The sequence below is a fragment of the Taurulus bubalis genome (assembly GCF_910589615.1).
Source record: "Taurulus bubalis genome assembly, chromosome: 14".
Classification (NCBI taxonomy): domain Eukaryota; kingdom Metazoa; phylum Chordata; class Actinopteri; order Perciformes; family Cottidae; genus Taurulus; species Taurulus bubalis.
In genome coordinates this window covers 16,516,993-16,540,635 of record NC_136602.1, presented here as the reverse complement: position 1 = coordinate 16,540,635, position 23,643 = coordinate 16,516,993, and the positions used below count along the sequence as shown (strand labels likewise).

The following is a 23,643-nucleotide window of genomic DNA, read 5'->3' as shown; positions in this document are numbered from 1 at the left end:
AGCAACAGCAGCAGCTAAATCACATTTGCAGAGTATCATTTTGATGAAAGGAGATGAACTGAGCATTTCAGTTTATTTGGTATTTAAAGGTCCTTCACATACACATATACATGCAGATGTACAGTATATGCACTCTTATTTACTCCTATGTACGTTCCAGTGTCAGTCACAGGGATGTAGATCACTTGGATTCTGCTTAATGCATCAAAGTGTGTCTTTGCGACTTTGCCTTGCAGCCAAATGTGCTGACATTAAAGCAAATGACATTTCTATTAGAAATCATTCGGAGGGACCACAGTTCATTTGTAACAACTACAGCGTGAAGGATGCTTTTCTAGGTCACACTTTCAGACATTTCTCAAGCTTGATTACAGCTTAAAGACTTCATAGATTTATAGAAGTAGTTTATATTTCACACCATCACTGAATTGAGAAATACACGTGGAACACCCATCGACGTATGTTGACTCATTTACTCTGTTTAATTGATGACTTGGGATCACGTCACACATCCCAATATGGTGGGAAAGAGATAGCGGGGGAAGATGATGCCAACGATTCATCACTGACAATTAATCTAGAATTAATCATGTCAGTTAAACTGCAATTACTCATGTATTCATTCATAAAAGCATATCAAATTGCTGGCAAATAACTGACTAGCTGTAATAGGCATCACATTTACATGACACTGACTTTGAGCATACTATCTTGATAAATAGCTGCACACAACAAACCGTGTGCACATTAGTAAATTAAATGATGTCATTCGATCTAGAGGAAATTAATCCAAGTCCAATATCCTTCCCATCAGGCACAGTTGGAGTCAAAGTAAGTTATGGTAATGGAGTCATAGAGGCCTAAAAATGGCCTAAAATGAAATGGAGAGTATGAAGAGTATAACATACATAAGCAGTTCATTATTACATACATTATTAAAGTAATATTCAGAAACTTAATATATGCCAGTACTGCCTCTGAATAAAACCTGAGAAACTGTTCATTTGCATTATTTTTTTTTACTCCCTGGCTGTGAATCTCGAGTGGGCTCTTGTTAAGTACATCCTCTTTGACAAAAGCCTATAAATATACAGTATAATCTGTAGAAATTCCCGTGACTCAGTTATTTGTCTGCGGAAGCATCCAGGGATTTGGTCCAGAGTGTTCTGTGTCACAGTTCATCCCTCTCCTCTCCCTCGCAGACACACGCTGCCCTCTGGCTGTTCATGTAAGGCCTGCAGCCGAGAGTCCCCACCGTGCCGTGGAGGGCGTCTGCCATTGACTCACAGGCTGAGGCGCAAAGACGGAGGAATTAGAGAGGGGAAGGAGGCAGAGTTTATTATTATAGTTTGATGACTCACAATGTGTGTGAGATGTTACTGGTTCCACCCAGCTGGAGATATCTGCAAACATCTCACCTTGCACCTTCGACACGAAGCCCAGACTCTTCTTCAGGTCGGCGCAGATGCCATGCAGACACAAGCGAAACTCTGAGTCACAGTCGCTCTTGTTCGTGCCGCAAGTGTCGTAGCACACGTCGAGCTGGTTACAGCACGTTGTCATAGCAGGGATCCCCAGGTCAAGCTGTTAAAAGAAATAACTGCTGTCAGAGCAGCTTAATAATACAGAACCTATAGCCTTTCCAGCCATTATGGTTTTGTTTAGCTCCATTGTATGTGCTTAATGATGTGATTATGGACTGTTGGGGTTATAAACAGGCCACCTACAACTGCATTCACCTGGAATCCCACCAGGGAGGAGCTGCACCCGTTCGGCTCTGGGAGCTGGTAGCCGGCACGAGGTTGAGCAGGTTCTCCTGAGAAAACAGAGAAGTAACAGTTCCATTAAACTTTAAAACTCAAGTGAAGGCCCATCAACAAACTAATGTCGTCATGTACTCCCAGTCTAGGATGAACACCATATCTCTGTTCTTGGGTGTGTGTGTCGTTCCACAGATAAGATGTCACTTCTGTTTGAGTACATTGGTGTTGGTTGTGTAACTGCAGGAACATCTACCTCTCAGACTGATAACCAGAATGTATTCAGGTTTCTTTATCAGCCACCTAGCATGGTGTAAATAAGAAGCTGATAAACTGACAGCAGAGGGATTGATTTGACACGTACAAAAGATAACAAATACATCATAGCAGAAGGAATATGGGACGTGGACAACAAAATAATCAACAAAAACATACTGTGGAACAGGTGCACTGACTATTTTTTCTTTTTTCTTTTGATCTACAACTACTCAAACTATCTAACTATTTCCCACCTCCAGGACACTAAAAGACGTCTGGTTCTCAGTAAAACAACAGTATATTAATTCAAGAGAATCCTTCTTACCATGTCTGCAGCGGTACTGGCACACACCATTCTGTCCCCCTGCCAGCTCCACCAGCGACCCAAAGTATCCGTGGATACTCTGGAAACTATTTCTAATTGAGTTGAGGCTCCAGCTGCTGTCATCTTCTTGTGCCACGGGTTCCTTTAGCGACTGGTTTGTCTCGATTGGTCTGATGTCATTGTCCTCCTCCGCCTCAGTGGAAGGAGGTTGCTGCTGGATGACAGCCTCCATAGCAGGGGGGTCTCCAGCAGGCCGTTCACTGTCTGCCTCTGGCTCTTCAGCTGTTGCTCCATCTGCTACTGGGACATCCGCTTTTGGTTTGTCAGCTGAAGGGGTATCCGCTGCCAGTATTTTAGCCAATATATTGTCACCAAAAATGGAATTGGCTGCCGGTTCCTCAACTGCAGCGGAGTTGTCTAGTTGGGTATCTGCAGAAGCTGCAGCTTCTTCAGCTGCTACACCATCAGTAACAGCAGCAGAGTCCACAGGAGGCACCTCCTCCTCCACTGGCTGCGTCTGGTAGTGGCCTAAAGTGGCACACATACCCACGGACACGCAGAGGAAGAGCAGAACTACAGCCCGGAGCAGCATGGCGTTGAACTGGTGACAATTCAAGCACAAGGTGCTGTAAACAGGATGAGAAGAGCTTAGACAGTGACACAAACACACTGCTCCTACTGGCCCTGCAAGCCAGTGAGCAGACTTTGACCTCTGATTAGGTTCGAACAGACAGCAAGGCACGCTGTCATGTTGGGGGCAAAGGTCACTCCATATCATTCCAAAGAAAGCTTCAATAATTCCTCTAATCCTCTTTTTCTCTGTGATTCTTAAACACATCAAATTAGTAATTTCATCATGCACTCCCATGAAAAATGAGCCTCCAGCCCTAATCTGATGTAATTTTTCACCAAGTGATTGGATTTAGTTCCAATTAGTTTGCTCTAATAGTGCCTGATATCTGCCCAACACCTGAAAGCAATATGAACAACAAAATGTGTATCTATTATAAAACTAGAGCATTGGGGCTTTGACATACAAAGAATTTTTTCAGCAAACTAAACTATGATTTTTTTCAACATACTTTTTTTCAACATTCTATTCTATGACTTTCTTTTACTTTTTTCCAACACATTATACTATTACCTTTTTTTCGCCAACTGTGCAATACATTTTTTTTTACATACTATGCTTTTTATAACCCTTCATATACACCACAAGCACAATTTGGACAAAGCATTGAACAAAAATGACATCAAAATGAATCAGTAACATCTCCTCAACCATAATGTTAGATGCATATTTCTGGTCACCTTTGAAAGGTAAAAAGCTAAGGAATATGAATTCCTTATAAGTTTGCATTTTTCTATTACCATTCCAGAGGAAATGTAATACATTTCTAGTCTTGTCTAGTATATAATCTAAATGTATACCTAAAAGGCAATAATAGTGCAACTGAATGTCTTCTACTACTTTTGTACTATAACTGAGACAGTAAATTTGATGAAAATACACTAAAATGCAACATTTATGATTCACTTGATATGTTCACATAGCCAGGTTACAAATAACATAAATCTCCACAAAACATTAAAATACACTAGTCTCATGAGATTCTTATGGCTCAGGGAAGTAGAATGATGTCACACTTGTTGCTGTCTGTTGCCATCTGGTGGCAGTATCAAAGTACTACGAGCCAATATGGTGGCCCGGCCAATCTCTGTGACTTTGTGGATGTTTACCATTGCTGCAATCATGTAAGTAACTCAATCTGTCGTTTTGGGATCAGTGAATGAGTATTGGGCGAAAGTAAATTCTGACGTTATCATGATGTGTTCACGTGTAATCTCGTAACATATAGTGTTGGTGAGAAACTTGAATAAATCCAGTTGTTTGAAGGTATTAGACTACGGATTGATCTGTGTACAGCGGTTGAAATTATCTTTAAGGCAGTGGCAAAAAATAAATAGTCTGGAGCCTCGTAGACATGCTGCTCCAATCAAACAACAATATGGATCATCTATGACCTCTAAATGTTATATTTGCCCCTTTTTTTTTATTGTGATGATCCTATTTTTGATCCGATCCATTGCAACACTAATTCATTTTCTGTGAGCCAGAGTTGTAGGGGCTAAACGCAGACTGCAATTCAGAACAAATTGGATAAGATCATATACAAAAAGTTGAGCCTCGAGGCAATCACCACCCATAGAAGGATCAGGATCATTATGGCAGAACAGAACGAGCGGAAATGCAGAATAAATGCTGAAGCATCTAAAAGTGGATCATGTCCACAAGTTGTATGGCACAAAGATGCACAATACACAAACAGTCACAGCTATACATGCAGACACAGCCAAGAGAAAACAAAACATAAAAAACGCACACATAAATACAAAAGAAAAAGAACAAGGCTGTACTATTGACCCTTGACCCCATAAGCCCAAGGATTTTGTGAATACCACTCTGAGCTTTTTCTGGTCCACATTTAGAAAAACTAGATTAGTAATTAATTTACAAGAGACTAGACATTACTATTAGGCTATATATTATAGAGGCTGCTGTATGAACACTGCTTGAGACCCAGTTGAATTGCGGGGCCCACCTCAGGGAAGGGAGGCAAAGATGAACCAGAACCAGGACGACGAGGGGCCGACCGCCAGACCCCTCTGCCGTAAAGTGAGAGGTTTTCTGGAGACAATTTGGTGCTTTGTAACACTCACACTTTTGTCATAGGGGCTGCAACAAAACCAACACTCCTGAGAAAGACAATTCATTTTTAGTTTCTTTAATTAGTTTTGTGTTCTTTTATACAATTAATGTTACTTAATGTAAATGCTGGGTTAAAGGACATCAGTTACGCTTGGCTGTACTCACTGAAGGGGTCGGAGGATTTGCCCTGTCTGCACAACACGCCGGATTCTTCCCGGATTAAAAGGACACAGAGAAGTTTGTCCTCTGCCAGAAATCTCCATTGGGTTGGGCAACAAATCTTAAATTAAGTTTAGGAAAAGATCATGTTTTGGGTTAAAATTAACCGTTTCTGGCGTCTCTCTTCTTCCTGAACCTAACCAAGCAGTTTGTGTTTGTTAATATACCCAACAAATTAGTTTTGGCACTCAAGTATTTCGTTGCCTAAACCGTTCCGGGGTCTCATGCAGTGCTGTGGACCTGCAGCGAGTCCTACTTGCAGAATAGAAGATGCCTGGCTACCATTTAACAACCAATCTATTGTAGATACATAGGGTTACCAGGTCCGTCGATCAGTCAATTTAGCAAACGATGCACGAGTTTGGGGCTCAAAGGGAAGGCCGGTTCTCATCACATAACGTCACAAATAATTGTATTCACTTGGCATGTCTCTGCTGCTCTCTGGTGTTTGGAGAGAAATGTACTTCCAATGCTCCGGATTATTTTGACCTTTTTGTTTAACATGTCCCACATCACAGGTCTGTTTTAAGGATACCAGTTGTGAATGATCTCATGGTGTTTTAAGGGTTTTCCTTCCAATGTCTCATTCAGCCCATACAGATGAATACCATCATCTCCTGTGACCAGCAATGAGATAATTACTTAATATCCTCCTAATTGTCTGTGGTTTCATGTTCATATATGGTTCATATGTATATATGTATATGCAGCTCCATACATCAACAAAATATGAAAAAGATGGATGCAATAATATCCAGGATTTTTTTCTGCTTTGAAACACTTCTCTCTTCAATTCATTAACATTCGAGTCGCTCCAGGCTGTACATATATTATTTGATTTGTACCTTAACGTGGAAGTTGTTTGTATTAATTGGGCTGCTCTGGGCCACAAATACAACGTGTGTGAAGTGTCAAATTTACTGCTGTTCTTTAACGGATGGATTGCTGGAAACTATGAAACTTGACATCCTCTAACTAAATACAATTACTCAAAGCTGTATTGAAATTTGTATTCTTTATATATACTTCAAATGTACACATTTCAGAGGTAAATATTGTACGTTTGACACATATAGTACTAAATATTAGCATAATATTAGTTAATGTCAATTAAGTTTTAACATACAAAACACATCTTTTAAAATATGATGTATTATCATAGAATAAACTAATGATATATACAATAGCTAATATTAGCTTCACCTACAACATCAAAATATTTCTAAAATGTTTCAGTAAAAAAATTTACTTTTAAAAGGGCTATTCTGCATAATTAGTACTTTTGAATTGTATGCAATGTTCCCTCAAAAAAAATGTCAGCACTGAGCAATTTTTTTTTTTCTGAGCGCACATTTCAGCACTCTGAGCAATTCACAACCACGCGACCCGCCGAAAATGACCACAAGCCTGCGTTAGCCATAGAGGATTTAAAGAGATGACAGCAAATGCATCAATATGTATACAAGGTTGATATTTATTCAATATCCTTTATAATGGCTGGACTTTGGGAACATTTTAATGATAGTGTTTTACCAGTCAGTTTAGTTGAACTTAAAGGATCTTTGTTGAACTTCAATAAGGGGAGGTTGTGATTGGTTCACTGGTTATGACTGATAATGATAAATATATAAAAAATAAAAGTATCAAAGGTGTTTAGTCATTTCTCAGCAGGTACAACATTTAAGTGGAACGTCATTGAAAGAAAAATGTTAATGCAGTGCTTAACAATAATAATAGGCCTATTAAATTGACATGGTGTCATTTTTCCTAAAGGTAGCCTATATAAACAATGTAATAACTTCATATTCTTCATATTTAAATATGTCTGAAAGTTTCATCCTACCTGTGTCAGTTTGGACTATTTCATCTAGCCACTCATGTTTGAACGTTAGGCAGACCTTTTTCTGGGGCACCTGCTCTGCCTTTCTTTTCGCCATGGTAGCCAATAACTGCTGGAGCCCGCCAAGAGGAGCCTAAACAGCGCCGGCCCGAGCTCATGTGGCGCTCTAGGCGAGCTTCACACCTGGCGTCCGGAGAAGGACAGCGAGGGTGGGGGTGCTAACGGAGGCAGAGCGCTAGCAGAGGTACAGAGAGCATGTCGAGAAACGGGATGCTGATTGGCCAAGAAGACTCGTCACGTCACATCAAAGATCTTATTATTGTGGAGATGGCTCACTCCTATCTCAGAAACACTGGCGCAAAAAAAGATTTTTAACCCCTGAAAAAAATCGTTTGTGCGGTCTGCGCACGCGTGCAGCTTAGAGGGAACACTGATTGTATGTACTGTACATTTGACTGTTTTTGTACATTGTGTTATTGCTTGCTTGATACTGTGGTAGTTTTAAGTTATGATCTATTCTAGGGTGTTATTTCTGGACAACGACCACATTTACTAAACTGAAGGGCTACGACAAGATATTCGAATACAGTTAAGCGGCTTGTTGGTGACAGTTGTGACTCTATGGAATACGTATTCCTTCATTTTATTGCACTTTGGAACGTCCATCTCAAGAAAGGATCATCTAGTTCACTTGCTGATGAAGCTATTCACTCTCTGTTTGTAGATCACAATGTATTTCGTCCCACAGCGCCCTAGTGGTAAAACATAAGAAAACAACAGCAGATAAAAAGGAGTCACAAGTCTCGGAGTCAAGTGTCAAGTATGTGCAATAGAACATATACCGTCTCACGGCCTTGCTGGCTTTCTCTCTGTTCAGCACCATGTTTATGTTGTTTTCCAAATCCTTTAGGGAAAAATACAAAGTATTACATAGCAGGACATGCATTTAAAATCTTTATTACTTAAAGTAAGATTGTCAAAGGTCAAACTTGCCTTGTTGGTGGTCTTCAGACGGTCATTAGAGGCTATAAGTCTCATTATCTCTATCTGGAAGCAAACCAAATAAAACATGCAGCCATATGCATCTTTTAGCACATACCAATTACTCTACACTTCCTGCTTTCATTTCATTTCTGGAAGAGCGCAAAGGCAAAATTGATGCTCAATGGGATCCAACAGTCATAAACATGTGAGTAACAGGGCAGAATATATTAGTATTTCAGGCAGTTTATCTCCCAGCACCTTTATGTCCTTGATGCATCGTTCAGTGACCCTGGTCGTAACAGAGGACACCAGCTTCTCCTTGAGCTCCTCCTCCAGCTGTTGGTTCTCCCGCCACGTGTTCAGCACCTGAAGCCTCTTGGATTGGATACTGCTGGTGTGGCCGACGGCAGCTCCTCTGTCATGCAGCCCTGACAGAGGTGTATCTGTGCAAGCACAGAAGAGCCTCGCGTGAATGCACTGTATGATGTATCTGTGTCTGTACATAAACACCCCTGCAGGCATTATAAAGTCACAGCTGACTCACTGAAACTAAAAAAAACCTCTTTATGCCTGTTGGCATGACAAAGTCATTATTTGTTCAGTCCATCCACATCAGAGACACAGGACATTTACAAGTTAGCATGTGCTGTGGCCTGCAGGGTAATATACAGCAAATGCCTGGAAGTGGTTTCCCAATGATTATCTAGCAGGGTAGTCTTGAGACTTACTCGTCATGTCACTGTCCTCTGGGCCTATGATAGCTGGAACATTCTGTGATTCCTCTCGGACTCTGAGGTTAGGAACAAACCTACTTAAAATAATGAGACAGTATACTACTATATCTACTTTGATTTTGGTGGATCGATCTTTGCAGTACCGTTTATTCTCCTCTAGAGCTCTCTTGGCCTCCTGCTCCAGTCTGAAAATCTCTTTTTCAGCATCCTCCAACTCCATTTGCCTTACTTTGTCATTATCAAGATATCTGCGTGAAGTCTCCAAAGGCTGTAACAAAACAAAAACATATGAACGCTTGTATTCCAAAAAAACACAAAAGATGCTGAAGAGAAATTCTTGTTTTGTGGCTTTTGCGAAATTATTCAATGCGCCAAGACATTGCAAAATCTGTCATGACCCCATAAACATATTCTGCTATGTCAAAAAAAACACATGAGGTTATACTCTCTCCACTGAAAACATATCACATTGCCAGCAGCCCTGAGATCAGTTTCTAATTATTATATTACCATGGAAAGGATGACAGGCCCTGTGACAAGAGTGACCTTTGACATGAACTGTTGCTGCACTATAGCAGCAGTTGTGTTGCAGTGAAAATATTTTGTATTCAACTTTGCACTAATGTTTCCTCTTTTAGAGGAAGGCGACATTCACACAGTATGAAATGCATTTTCAAGACTTTGAAAGTGCCTAAGATTCATAATGTTTTATAGATAACACTATAAACATATAAAGGGAGTTAATGTTTTTGATGGGAAATTAAGCCAGAAAGTCACATACATTTCTCAGGCCTTCTCATATGTCTTATGTATTTATTTAAACACATTATGAGCAGTGTGCTTTACCATGTTGTGTAGTAATGATTGGGAAGCCATCAAGTGGTTGACATACAAATCATAATCTGTCTGGAAGAAAAAAGAAAACATTATTTCACTCTGAGTACTTTTATTTTATTTTTAAATGATGTGTCTTTGGAGAAGAAATCCAAACTTCACCGACATTTTGGAAACAATAATATACTTAAATGTACTGCTCATGGGCTTGTCACAACACACACTTCATTGCATTACAGCTATAATCGTGCAATGCTAAATTAGAAGCATGCAAAGCGGTTCTACCAAAAAAGAAACTTGCGTGACCCCGAGACGTTTCTTGTGAATGAGCAGTAATGCAACCGTTGCCCACTGATGACCTGCTACCAGACGCATCATGACCAGGTTCCAGTGGTTGCTCCACTTCCGCTTGCTACACCAGGGACTCAATCTCTCTTGGCTCTGATGGAACTGAAATTGCTAAAAATGTGCTAGTGGGTACAGAGGAAATGGAAAAACCTTAATTTCCCTCAGGATGCGTCCAAATACTGGCGAGCCTTCACATACATCATCAAAGACGTCACTGAACACCGCAAGGCGGTCTCTGCTGGGCCAGCTCTGCGCTGACAACCTCCTCAGCTCCTGGGTATGACAGGAGCACACGCAAAACGTTTCGCAAGTTAAGATATGCGTACACCTTCTGCAAGAGTTTGAGAGGACATTTCAAACTGCCATCTCGTGTAAAATTAGCCAGGAAACGGTTCAATTACAAAATTTGTTGCGGGGATGTAATGGTTTGTGAGATCGTTCTCACCTTTTGTAGTTTCCTCTCATGCATCTCAGCAACATTTCTTCCAGTCCAGAGATCTTGCTTGGCTCTGACTTGCCTGCCAAACCGTTGTTTCGTCTTTAACTGGCCTTCATTACTCGGGCCTTTCTGGTCAGAAGGCTGTTTCCCCTCTGGATCAGATGAAGAGTTAGCCTTTTTCTGGGAGAAGGCTATCGGCTGGAGCGGCACAGAGTTTAAGGAACAGTAAGCTATCTTAGGTAGACATATATCTTCGGTTTTGTCTGCATGCGACGCCTGACCTCGTCGTGACCTTGAGACATCAGACTCTACTACGGCAGTGTCAGTGGAGAACTCAAAGGGGCACTCTTTCATCTCTTTCTTCTTTGCAAAGGTCAGGGCCTTTGTCCGTGTCTGGTTTGGGGTTTCTTCTAAGCCCTGAGACATCCTCCAGAAAGACTGCTTTGTCTCACTGTGAGGCGAACTGTGGTTCAGGCTGCGGGGCCCGAGATGACCCGTGGAGTAGGTCAGGATGTCCGCCTTCTGACCAGCTTCAGCAGCCAGCAGCAGTTTTTGGATGTCACTCCTGAAGCAGCCGGGCTGTGGCTTACATCTGCTGGACATGGCTGTGAGGGGACAAAACACAGTATTGTAAAGTTTTGTGAAAGTCACACAAAGTGACAATAAACGTCCTATATTAGCAGCAGAAGTGCGACGTTTCCATAAATTAAATTGAACACAAATTGCTTAGTTGACAATTAGGCCTAAAGGGCATGACATAGGTGAATAACAATGAACAATGAGCAATGTCGTGTGTCTGAATACATATTCTCAGTCCTAAAAACAAAATATTGTGAAAACAAATTGAGGTAAAGTAAATCAATGATATAATCAGCGCGCATGCGTCTGTGAATGGATCGAATTGGTTTTCCACAATCCCGAGTCACCATCAAGGAACCAACAGTGTTTAATAACTTTGCCTTTACATTACTTTTAAATGTTGCTATTAAGCAGTTGAAGCGTGTGAACAAAGCACGCATACAGAAACCGTAAGAAAGGACCTCACCTGTCAGCTGAAGTTTCGTGCGGAGTCACGACGAAACAAACTTTCTTCCGTCTGTTCTTTGCTCAGTCGCCAAGGAGACCGAGCGCGTAATGTCTGCGTTGCATTCAAGGTTTTGACAATAATCGGACTCATGAACCTTCAGGTGCACTCGGGCACACTGTGAGTGATAGGTGTGTGTGATCGTGGGCAGCGGACCTCGTGTAAAGAATCACAGCAAAGCATAGGCGGATTGGAATATTTGCAGGTCATGAAAAAGGGCAAGCAACCGATTCCCTGAATTTCAAATCCAAACTCCTGTGAGCTCATCCTTTCCATAATCCCATTCCACTTTATTTGCGACCCTAAAAAAAAATCCCCAAATATTTTAGAATTTTCACATACAATAAACAAGCCTAGACTGTGTTTTGATTCAGTCATGAGCCAGAAACAATATGTACATGACCTGTGGTCTCTTAACAGTGTGAATAACAGAACTGCCCGTACCTTTGAAAACAATGGACTGAAAAAAATCCTCCTATTTCCTTGGGTTTTCTTAATTTGTGACATTTACATGAATCCTGTGGACTGCCACAAAATCGTGCACACAGCAACTCAATTAGAAATGACGTAAATTTGGTTATTGCAAAACTCCCCTAAATACTTCAAAAACTTCTCTATTATCTACTTCTGGTTGTTCACAACAATTGGCCTTTTGTGTGCAAGTAAACGCACAGTAGTGAGTTTAGACTACAGCAAAAGAGAGGGAGGAATAGAAGGAGAGTGGAAGTTGGCCTTAAGGCTTGAACGGCCAGAATAGGTGGAATAGCACCCAGATGGCAAAGATGTGCATTCGGGAAGAGACGGTGTAAGATGTTATGCTTCATTGAAACAAGTAGGGCTTGCATTAATTTGCAATATTGTGTCCCCTATTAACATTTAAGAAAATGATGTTAAATAAAATGCAGTGCAGGATGGAAGTGGTTCCTATAGCTTACTTGGCAGTAGTTTGAGAATGCATTGTTGATGATTGTTTGATCCATGTTTCTCCAAATTGTCACTTCATAATTTTATACTATTAGACATTTGTGTGAAATTGTCATGAATTCTTGAATTTTAGGCTAAAACATGTTTTCTGAAGTCACAGCGACCTATAACGTTTGACAACAAAATTCAAATCCGTTTATTCTTGAGTCCAAGTGGGCGTTTGTGCCAAAGTTCACAAGAATGGGACGGATACACATACATTAACTATTGCTGGATCTAGGGCACAATAAAAATGGTGGACCTACCAGAAACTCTCATTTGATAGGTTAGAAGGGTGAAATGTATGACCAAATATTAGCAGGCTAGATATAGGTAACACATTTGTTTGCTAATTTTGTTTTAAAATGTGGTGGTGCTGATTTTGTATCAACTATTCTGCATGCACAACGTTTAGCACAGATGTTACTTTGTATCTCAGTTAGGTCAACAAGACATTAAGGGAGGATATTCTCACCATTGCCAGTTATTTTGAAGATCCCCAATTCTTATTTATATTTTAACCTTTACAAAAGTGTACACATATCTGACCCTGACTTATCTCTTGGATAATTAAATAAATGTACCTGCATAAGTGCAATAACTTGCTGATCAATCAGGAACCCAACACCCAACGCCATCTCTGTAGCTCCATCAATACAATATTATGCATTAACAGTCAAATAAATGCAAACCAGTAGGTAATTAACAGGAAATAAAGAATGATCTGCCACCAACGTATTTTCCAGGTATTTAATAAAAGTCATTTGGGCTACTGCTCTTACGTTTACAGTTGAGACATTCCGCAATTATTCTGGGTAACAGTAACATGTCTGGACCGTTTTGCTTATCTTAATGTTTAATTTGTACAAAACAAAAAGGCCAACATTATTTCTCTTTGTATAAAAAATATAAGTTAATTTAAATTTAACTCTAATTAAGAAAATAACAATAGTAATCATAATAATCATCAATAATAATAATGATAAAGATCATAAGCTAAACATAGTGCAGACAATGACATATAACTGGTGCGGAAAAGTAGAAGGGACAGTGCAGTGTTATGGACTTATCCATGTTCTCCGGTGGGAAAAGAGACAGTCAAAGCTCTCTTTCTTTCTCTCTCTCTCCCACACGCACACACACACACACACACACACACACACACACATGCACACGCACGCAGTCTGAAAGTGCACAACTGCCATTCAGTTTAGCGCCATCAGAGCATACATCTCAGTCTGTACAAACTAATTCCTAGATTGCACACAATATACACCCATTACCGTATTCTGCAAAATGATATATCAAGTTCAGTTGAGGTGCATGCTAATTGTTGCTCTTGGTTGAAGCTTACTGGAAGTAATTCTGAAAAGTAAGACAGAGCACATCATGAAAACTGATGGCGCACTGACCCACATGCCACCACCGAGGACCTGCGATCAACAAAACATTCATCAAAATACACATTCACACAATTTGGGAGCCACAGTACCAGTTGAAAAACAAATTATTTGAGCGGTAATTTCAGTCTTCGAGGGACAATGTCCACTGGAATGACAGTTTCAGACGAAAAAAAATGTTTTTCGGAAGATCTCGGAAACTCATTTGAAAGAGTCCAAATACACCCCCTTGCATGGCGTTGGAGAGTGAGCGTAAAGGAGGAGGCTTTATGTCCTTCGACAGGCCATGGAAATGAGGGGAACTTCTGTGACACACTTGCAGAACGTCAACCAAACATTCTTGAGTTGCAATCCCAGAGATATACATATGATGCACATCTAGCTTAACAGGTTTGACATTGTGTGAACATATGAAGTCTCACTGTTGAGACTGGTGAGCTGCTGTGTTCGGCATCATCAGCAAAAAAGTGTCATAAAGGTTTCACACTACGGCTTTGAACCGGCAACTCACTGTCACTGTATAGTCTACGATTTATCCCACCCCTCACCATTTATTTAATTTATACCTTTAATAATTCAAAACACCGTAACTTTGTTTAATGAATCAGGGTGCTGTAGTCGCCATTTGTACAAAGTTTGTTATGTCACTGCAAACAAAGACCTCTTTAGAATCTACTGGGACGCTTAACCAACTTGTGCAGTATCCTCATTTTACTTGTGTTTTATTCATGGTTGTGGAAATGATTACTGATTAATGAGGCGAAACCAGATTGTTGCGTGAAATAATTAATGATGTGATAGTGGTGTGATAAAATGTTATGACAATGAAAATTCTTAAGGCTACATTACTATAAGCCTGCACACATCTATACTACAACTGATGCTATTCATGCATCTTCTTCCTTCCTTCCTGCACGCTATATTTCTGCTGACCTGGGGTCAGATTCTGCTCATCAGAAGAAAGTGGATGCACTATACAGCAGGTTCCTAAATGCCAGGAGGGTCCTGGGGCAGTGCTGTGGGGTCCACTTCAGGGAGAAACATTGTGACTCTCTTGTGACTGTGTTCACACGTGTCTACATTATCTAAATCCTCTCGCCACAGTTCCTCCAGGTTTTGTAGAACATGCGGTGGGGGATTTCTCCACGTAGAATAGGCTGTATGTTTGTATTCAAGTACTGCAAAGGATTTTTGCTCAAAAAGTAATAAAAAACATTCCGGCATCCACCTTCTCAGTAAGGTGGCATTAAACCATACATTTGCTCTACACATTCCTTCTGTCTCTGGAAATACCTTGGTGAAGTAGTGTGCGTACAATAAACCTACCACAGAAGGCAAACAGTACCATTTCAAAAAAAAAGCCTGAACCAACAACAATATTTCACATATTTCTAGCCTGTGAAAGGTTCAGAGTAAGGCCTCTGCAAATACAAGACCGTTAAAGAATCAGCTCATATAAAAAAAAGAATCATAACATAACATAAAACTGCCAAAGAATTAAAACAACCAAAACGACACATGTCCATTCGACCAAATGAATTCCCAAGCTGAGTGGATGTGGAGCGATGGGTTGAAGTCCCTCCCCATCGGCTGTCTGTCAGTCTCTGGGATCGGGGGAACCGTCAGTGTTGACACCTCCGTCACCCAATGAGGTAACTGTGTGTTTTCAAAGTCAAGTCGCCTTTCGCTGATCCGTCTCCTGCTCTCACAGGATGTGGGTTCTTCCCCCTACCTAAGTACCAGGTCCGTGGCAGGATTCTAGTTGTATTCCTTTGGGGGGCCAGTAACCCCTTTGGTAGTCAGTTGTCAACCTTGACAGGCCCTGAATCACATGGTCGGTTGGGCACCACGTCCTGCACCTCTCCCCGCGATATCTTCTCCCACTGGCCCAGGTTCTCCCTGCAAAGACAAAACACCTCCATCAGATACAGACTCGGCATGTCGTCGGTTTACTGACAGAAACATTTCCTTTCTTGCTGCATGGCCAAGAATCATATCAGCATCAATCAAAGACATGAACACGTCATCCATAATTGGACAACATTACGTTATTATTAAGTTATTTCAAACAAAACACACTGTTAATGAAATGTTATTTTTGATTTGAAAAAGCTATTATTTCCTCATGTATATGTGTTTCTTATTCATAGATGACAATTTTAGGCATCTTAATTGAAAATGAAATGCACTCCTGTAGATACTGATGTGGCTCGCTAGTGAGCACACAAAATAATAGCACTTTGCTGCCACAAGGGTGTGTATCTGATGTTAAAAATGGCATGGACAACAGAGCTGAAATTATGCAACTTTAGCAATGATATTAAAACAGAAAAAACAGAATACCAACATATTCAGAATGTCAATTATGGTCCGAAAAAGATCCAATTTATATGTCAACACGTTGCAACAATACAATACACAAGCGGCATTAAACCACACCAAACTGTATTAACCAACGACACATAATGAACAATGGTCAAACGCATGTCAGAGGAATTCACCAGTCACCTGCAGGAGCGGTCCCATCAAGCCTCGTTGTCATGACCTCTCCCCTCTGTGCTATAATTAAGCCTGACACACAAGTGCAGAAAGCGCTGCCCTTTGCTGCATTCACTTAGCCACACTGATGCAGTTTACACTTCTGTGGCAGATCCTACAACAAGCAGCCGGGCTCCACGGGGTCTAGGCTCGCTGCCCACCCACGGCCCGCTGCTGACGTACAGCCGGGGCTTAAACATTACACTGCTCACTTTGTTTGCATTCCCCGCGGATCAAGGTCACAACGTTGTAAAGACCAGCGGGTTGCTCCAGGAGGGCAGGCATATGTGCCATATGATCCTGTATAGTACAACAAGCTGAAATTACACATATAAACACAATTTGTACTCTCTTATTGATTGAGAAAGCCAACACATACACATACACGCTGTTTCCTGTTAGTACATTGCCTTCTATATTGAGATGTATTCATCTGAATATGTTTTTCAGAAAGTTCGAGCACAGGTTTGTTTAATACAATATCAGCGCAGTAACGTGTGTTTTGTTTGTATTTTCAGTGGAACTCTCGGAATGTGCGCCTATACACGCACTTGTTATCGCCTCTGTTTGTCTGGCTAACCGCTGCTGGCCAGACGAGGTCAGCACGCACGTCATTTTGTGCTCTTCAAGCTGTTGTCAGCGCACATTTTTTGTGAATATTAATCAGCAAGACACTTTTGTTTGAAGTAGAATTTTGATCGTTTTTGTGTCTTTGACCTATTTCACAAAAAGATAGAAATGAGAACTCCTACAATTAGATAGATTGTTATATAATCTTTTACTGCTTAACACATACGCTGCATACACTCTCTGTCACCTCACAATCTTGCAGGCTTTTTGTCAAAGCACACGGCGACACAAGACTTTCCCTCACACTTTCAAACCGTAGCTTTGAATACTTACTTGCAGGCATTGAGAAGAGGACTGGATGGAGGGAAAAGCTCTGCTAGTGTCGTGTAACATGGAACTGCAACAGCATTGTAGAATCCCACCTGAAGAAAAGGACAAAAAAACACATGCCGATGAATGAACGATGAGGCAATACAGAAATGTTTGAATGGAGTTTGTATTAACATTTTCACAAACACATAATACATTAATGCCATATATTAGAAATGCAACACACTTCTTCTAATTTTCTCTGTTGTCTGTTAAATTTTAATTTGTAGCTATAGATAATAAATATGACCATGGACTGTCATGTAGGGTGTTTTGGGGATAAATTCACGCTAAAGAATTATGTTTTAATGGGTACACATCAATCCTCATAATTCATGCAAGTAAAATGGCTGAGTAGTTAGTATTGTTGAGGCCTGTGTATGTAGTTTAAGTGTCATTGTAAAATTACAATACTGTAAACTATGCGTGTGGACTATGCGTGATTGACATTAATAACAAAATAAATCTAACAATATAACAACTTTAAGTTGTTATAATGTTATCTATATAGTGAGGATACTGGTTATTGTACAATTTATTTCATTTAAATAAATTATTTCCACTTTAAGTCAACTACTAGTACTCCTACTTGTGTGAAAGGTTTTGAGTGTGAGTGCAGAGCAGAGTGTGAGCCCCATTAGAGACATATGAGTAAAAGTGCTGGTCTTACTTGGCCTTGGGGAACCTCGTCCTTCTTATCTCTGTCCATCATCGGGATCGGCTGCAGCCCAATCTTCTTCATCTCATCTCCCTGTTGGGGAACAGCAGAAAGAGAGAAATTGCCTTATACTCTTCCACACCGTGGCAAATCTCCTGACCACTAGACAACACGTTTTTTGCGCTTTACAAACTGTAGGACTGCTTAAACTCCAGCAGCATCCCACCGTACCTCAGACCAGAACTCAGCATAGATGTCATTGGCTGTGAGTCGTGTGATTGGCCATTGCTTGGTAACAGAGCACAGGTCACATGCCGTCATCATCAGACCAATCACACGGTCCCTGGAGGGAAGTAGAGCCTCGTTATAGCCATGAGGAGAAACTCAATGTGCCGTTTATGTTCAGTAGGTCTGCGTTTGAAGCTATGCGACCCGGGGTGACCTTGACTTGACCTGTGCACCAGTGCGAGTCGTGAGCTCACCTGTGTGAGTGGTTGCTTAAGTCCAGCGAACTCAAGTTCAGCAGCTCCGACAGCTGCTGGTGGTTGTTGAAGTACAGGGCGAGGTCCGTGGCGATGATGGCCTTCCGGATGATCTCTAGCACCTGCTCGTACTCGCTGGAATTCAGGTTGGAGAAAATATTGTGCCCTTCCAGCTATGAGAAACAAAGAGATCAATAAAAAAGCAAAAGCTCCACTTATGAGGCGTTCAGCTCAGCTAGACCACAACAGGTTGTAATCTCACATCCATCTCAGGCCATCTTGGGTTAATGCAGTTCCTGGACGTAAAGAGGGCAGTCAGTACTAAATATATACATATGATCCTTTCTTTGTATCTGTACACAATGTGTGTGTGTGTGTGTGTGTGTGTGTGTGTGTGTGTGTGTGTGTGTGTGTGTGTGTGTGTGTGTGTGTGTGTGTGTGTGTAAGCATTCGTTTTTTAAAAATTATATGTTTATTCAAGTGTTGAAGAATGTAAAAATGTTCTGTCTGATCTATTTCTCTCGCACAAACACACTGCAATTGAATACATTAAATAAAAACTATTTTTATCATGTGGTTTCAGTCTCAAAAGTCAGCTCTAAGGTGAATATGAGTTTTTGAAGTTATGTGTTTTAGAAAATGTGTTGTAATGTTTAAAGTGTCCATCTGTCTTTATAAGTGGGATTCAAATGATGACCTGCTTTCTGCTTTGCTCATAACATTTGTCCACATATGGCATCACTTTTGACACCCTCCCCTTGCTACTGCACGTTGTATTTTGTTTGATTATATCTGCAATTCTTTTGCATGTTATATCCCCATGTCTTTCTTCACCATCTGCAAGTCTTTAGCAATGCTGTTATGCTTTAGATGAAAAAGTCAAAACACGTTATTTCATAATAAACATCAGAATTTAAAAGAGGATGCATCAATGAAAAAAGGCTGATTAGTTACCTGTAGGATGGAGACGGTCTGAGAGAAGTGGTGTTGCTCCATGGTGGAGCTGGAGTACAGAGCAGCCAGAGGATGGTCAAACTTCTGCAGGTATGAGTTGCTGTACCCCCGATGGTCCAGATCATGGCACAAGCAGGCGATCAACAGACCTTTCTTCTGTAGACCAGAGTGGAAAGACAAGAAATACAAACTGATCTTGCTTCTCTGTCATTTTATCTAGAAGCAGTAAAACCCAGACCCAATGTGAAGCAAACCTCTAGCTCCGTGAACATCCCAGAGGTTTTCTGCAGGATGGCGAACATACAGTGTGCCACTGTCACGGCGTGCTTCCAGTTGTGGTAGGGAACACGCCGGTAGTTCTTCCGTACTGACATGGTGAACCGACACAGCTTCTCCAGCTCAAAGCTTTCACATGGAAAGAACGGGTGGTTAACAACCGATCGACCGGAACTTTAGCTGACACTGAAATGATCACGGTCCAGTGAAACCTTACCTGGTCTTTCCACAGGAGTTATGAACCATGTAGATAAACACAGCAGGCCAGATCTCCTCAAAGGGACTAATGTCAAAGTGGAACCTGGAGGAGAGACTTACATTAGCATGTACAGCACACAGTGGGACATATAAGGGGACTTCTGAGGTGTGTTAAACTGTCAAGTTGTCCTCCAGAGGACCTTCACCTTCCTGACTTATGTCTCAGCAGGATTTGGAAAAACTTGGCCATGCAGCGTTCAGTTTTTATGCACCATAAAGCTGGAACAGACTCCCAGAAAACTCTCACTCAGACTTTTGTATTTACTATGGAAGCCCATTTCAGAAGTAAAATAAAAAAATGATGAGATAGAAAGTCTAAATTATGAAACAAGAAAGTCTAAATTATGAGATAGTGGTAAGTGCGCATGTGCTTTAGTGTTGCTGGCTTTTTCTTTTTTTCTTCCTGTTATCTGGTGGAAAAAAAACACACAAAAAAGCCAGCCTTTGTATCTCTTTTTTTTCTTTTACTGGGGGAAATGGGCTTCCATAGTTTGCCGCTGAATTTTATTCAAATATTTCTTTGACTGAACTGTAATTTTGTATGTTTTATTTTATACCTGTCTTATCCTATTTAAGCTTGTTTTTATGTTCTAATCTCTTGACTTTTTAATTGTAATTAGATGCCTATAATGTGTTTCTTTGGCACTTTGTCTTTTGATGTTTTATGTAAAGCCCTTTGAATTGCCTTGTTGCTGACATGTGCTATATAAATAAACCTGCCTTGCCTTCCTGAACTGTTTATGCAGAGCTTCTGGACTCTGTCATCGTCACTTTACAGACACGTGGCTCCACCACACTCAGGGACACAGCAGAGATAATGACCAAAACCTGAACGTGAAAGGGCACTCACATTTCAATCTCTTTATAAATGGGTGTAGGGAGGTTGAGCTGGGTAAGGGTCTTCCATTCTTCCGATGTGCAGATGCTGTGATAAGACAGCTTTTCCATCGTCACTCTGTAAATGCATTCAGAGTGCCGGATCCTGTGGTACATCTGCAGAGACACACAGAGCAGGAATAAGTCTGTAAAATGTTGAGAAGGAATAATCCGGCGCTACAAACACCTGGGGAAGATATCTCATATCTTTATGGAATTCTTTAAGTATCACTGTTGGAATTTCCAAAACGGTCGAACCAAGTTAAGTTATTTGCAACAGTCCTGTATCATATTTTATCTGTCTCAAAAAGAGTCTCCACATCTGGTTTGTATCCCTGTCCCCTATCCAGACAGACAGGAATAAGACAGGTACAGGCGCCAAGCCTCGCACCTTCCACCATAAATCAGCGTAGATCAGGAGCCAGCCCGAGCAAGTTTCCTGGAGACGTGGGGCATAAATTACACCAAAACATAAATCCTGTCAGAGGACGGATGCAGACTGCTTGTCTTAAAATATTAACACGCCTCATCAATTTTAAAACCAACTTTGTGACGCGGCTCCTGCGTAAGTTTGTCGCACGAGATGGTGAGTCAGGCCCCACAGAGAGAAGAAGGCCTCGACAGACAGACCACACAACGCAGTCTTTGAGAGTTGATCTGTGAAACGTCTGTGTGTTCCTTGTAAGGAATAATACAAATATGCTTTTATTCATATTCTCGGGGCAATGCCCACTTTAAATACAATTTGCACTATCTTTGTCAACCTTGGAAATTAAATAAAATGTCTTCTTTGACAAATAGGGAAACCCACAGCCGAGTAACAGCTGAAACAAGCCTTCCGGCTACAGAATGAATTTAAGGCAGTGATGAGACCGCTACGTCAAAGGTGCAGTTTTCTGAAAATAACAATCAAGTATTCATGGTGAAAAAGCATTATATAATCCACAATGTAATAAAGAGCAGGCTTGTGCAGACAGATATGAAATTACTCGATTATGTTTTTGCTGTTGGAGAAAATCAGCTAGTTTCTTTTGTATTTTAACCCTTGTGTTGTCTTGGGGGTCAAAATGACCCGTGTACGAGTGTATATGTATGTGTGTTGATGGGTCATTTTGACCCCAAGACAACACGAGGGATAAGACTTATTCGCTTTACTCTTTACTCACATTTGCACAGTGTAAGGCCAGAGCACAAAAGACAGCAAACATCTTAAAGTTGTTCTCGTCTGTTTTAGTGAAGGCACTTCCGCTTAGCTTGTTCACCATCTGCACCACACCTATAACGGTCCCCCTGCTCACGATGGGCATGCACAGGATGTTCCGCGTGGTGTAGCCGGTTTTGAGGTCCACCTCTCTGTAAAGGACGACGAACAGAAATATGTTAATGTCACTTCATCATTGATTTTATTTCAGTGAGTTTAGAATGTGAAATATACAGTAGAAGTGCAGCATGTTCAGGGCTCTGTAATGAGTATGACTGCAGTGTTTTAGCCAACTGGTAAAGTCAACTGAAGAAGAATTGTCTGGGACAAGTCACATCCCTACTTCAACTTCAGTTAATTACATAGACACCTCATCATAGTTCATGGAAACAATAAGTAAAAATGTCTTTTACCGGTTGAACCGGGGGTCTGCATAGGCATCTGGGATATTTAAGACTTCCCCTGTCTGAGCCACTTGGCCAGCTATTCCCTTCTCAATAGAAAACCTAAAGGGAAAGAGCAGAGCAGAGGACAAGAGTTAGCTTTGTGGATGCTTCTGTCGGTTCTGAGCGCATGGCTGAAAATCAATAATATGATAATTCATGTGAAAACACGATTGTAAAATGCAATTTAGAGCACAGGTAGTGTGTAGACTAGTTATTTTTTTTAGGAGGGTACAATTGATGATATTACATTGTAATGGTAAAATATCTAGTTCAAGATGTTCCTTCGGCTTTTCTATTGACTTTCTATTGGTGGAATAATTTCTGTCTGAGCTTTCTTTGTCACAATAGGACCTTGTGTACTGTACACTATGGTGAACAATGTCTTCTTGGGGCAGGAAACATACTTTTGAATGTGTGGAGACATAACATTTTTTAATTGGTTTACCTAAACATTTCTACTAATTCAAAATTAACTTAAATGGATATCTGTATAAAAACAAATATATAATATATACATTTAGATAAATGTAGATACTAATAGAACTTTAAAAATCAAGTATACTGCTTAGCAGACTGAAGGAGAAAATGGTCAATCTTACACACCTAATTTCTTTGGTTTTCCTAAAGACAGGTTTGCCTTCTTTCTCTTCCCCAATATCGAACAGGTCAGAGTACAGTTCTTTGTTGTTGTGATCTACCTGGAAGAGAGCGCACCTGTCCGCATTCACCAGGTTTTTTGCATATATCTGCAAAACAACACCAGGGACAAAACATTATTAGCAACCCTGAGGGTTTGAAAGAACTGAAAAAAGTATGAAAGATTACATCTAGCACATTTATTAAATCCTCATAAATCAGGTCACATCACTGCAGTTTAATTTTTTTCTTTTGGATGGAACAGTTCAATGAAGAGACACCGAGTATAACTAACTACAGGTCATTCTAATTAATTTCAGCGGTTGAAACTGATGACTTGAATAACCTGAGATGACACCACAGTCACAAGGTAACAAATACATATAAACATAGAGGTGGGTTTTAGTGGAAAAACACATTTTACATTTAACCAGATCACATTTGTTTAAAATATTGCAAGCTGTCCAAACATGTCTTTAGT

At 40.7% G+C, this 23,643-nt stretch overlaps 2 protein-coding genes across 6 annotated transcripts in view; both read right to left on the bottom strand.

Annotated features, from left to right (window-relative positions):
* Positions 1–7,815: 7,815 nt before the first annotated feature.
* Positions 7,816–11,054, bottom strand: LOC306746621 (uncharacterized protein C6orf118-like; the record flags this gene model as incomplete). Its single annotated transcript, XM_079229554.1, has 9 exons — positions 7,816–7,864; positions 7,955–8,016; positions 8,106–8,159; positions 8,355–8,539; positions 8,825–8,886; positions 8,974–9,098; positions 9,677–9,736; positions 10,163–10,285; positions 10,458–11,054. 9 exons carry the CDS (start codon positions 11,052–11,054, stop codon positions 7,816–7,818), a joined length of 1,317 nt encoding a protein of 438 aa, XP_079085680.1.
* Positions 11,055–15,438: 4,384 nt separating this feature from the next.
* pde10a (phosphodiesterase 10A) overlaps positions 15,439–23,643 on the bottom strand; it is a gene marked incomplete at its 5' end in the record, with an annotated part of 47,084 nt that continues 38,879 nt past the window's right edge. For all 5 annotated transcript variants that reach the window (XM_079229276.1, XM_079229277.1, XM_079229279.1 and 2 more), the window contains 12 exons: positions 15,439–15,797; positions 17,340–17,428; positions 18,046–18,126; positions 18,265–18,376; positions 18,516–18,688; positions 19,470–19,625; positions 19,724–19,874; positions 19,963–20,046; positions 20,854–20,996; positions 22,046–22,232; positions 22,494–22,586; positions 23,130–23,272. In XM_079229276.1, coding sequence (XP_079085402.1) covers positions 15,698–15,797; positions 17,340–17,428; positions 18,046–18,126; positions 18,265–18,376; positions 18,516–18,688; positions 19,470–19,625; positions 19,724–19,874; positions 19,963–20,046; positions 20,854–20,996; positions 22,046–22,232; positions 22,494–22,586; positions 23,130–23,272 — 1,512 coding nt within the window. In that variant the 3' untranslated portion in view covers positions 15,439–15,697. The remainder of the gene's footprint in view (positions 15,798–17,339; positions 17,429–18,045; positions 18,127–18,264; positions 18,377–18,515; positions 18,689–19,469; positions 19,626–19,723; positions 19,875–19,962; positions 20,047–20,853; positions 20,997–22,045; positions 22,233–22,493; positions 22,587–23,129; positions 23,273–23,643) is intronic.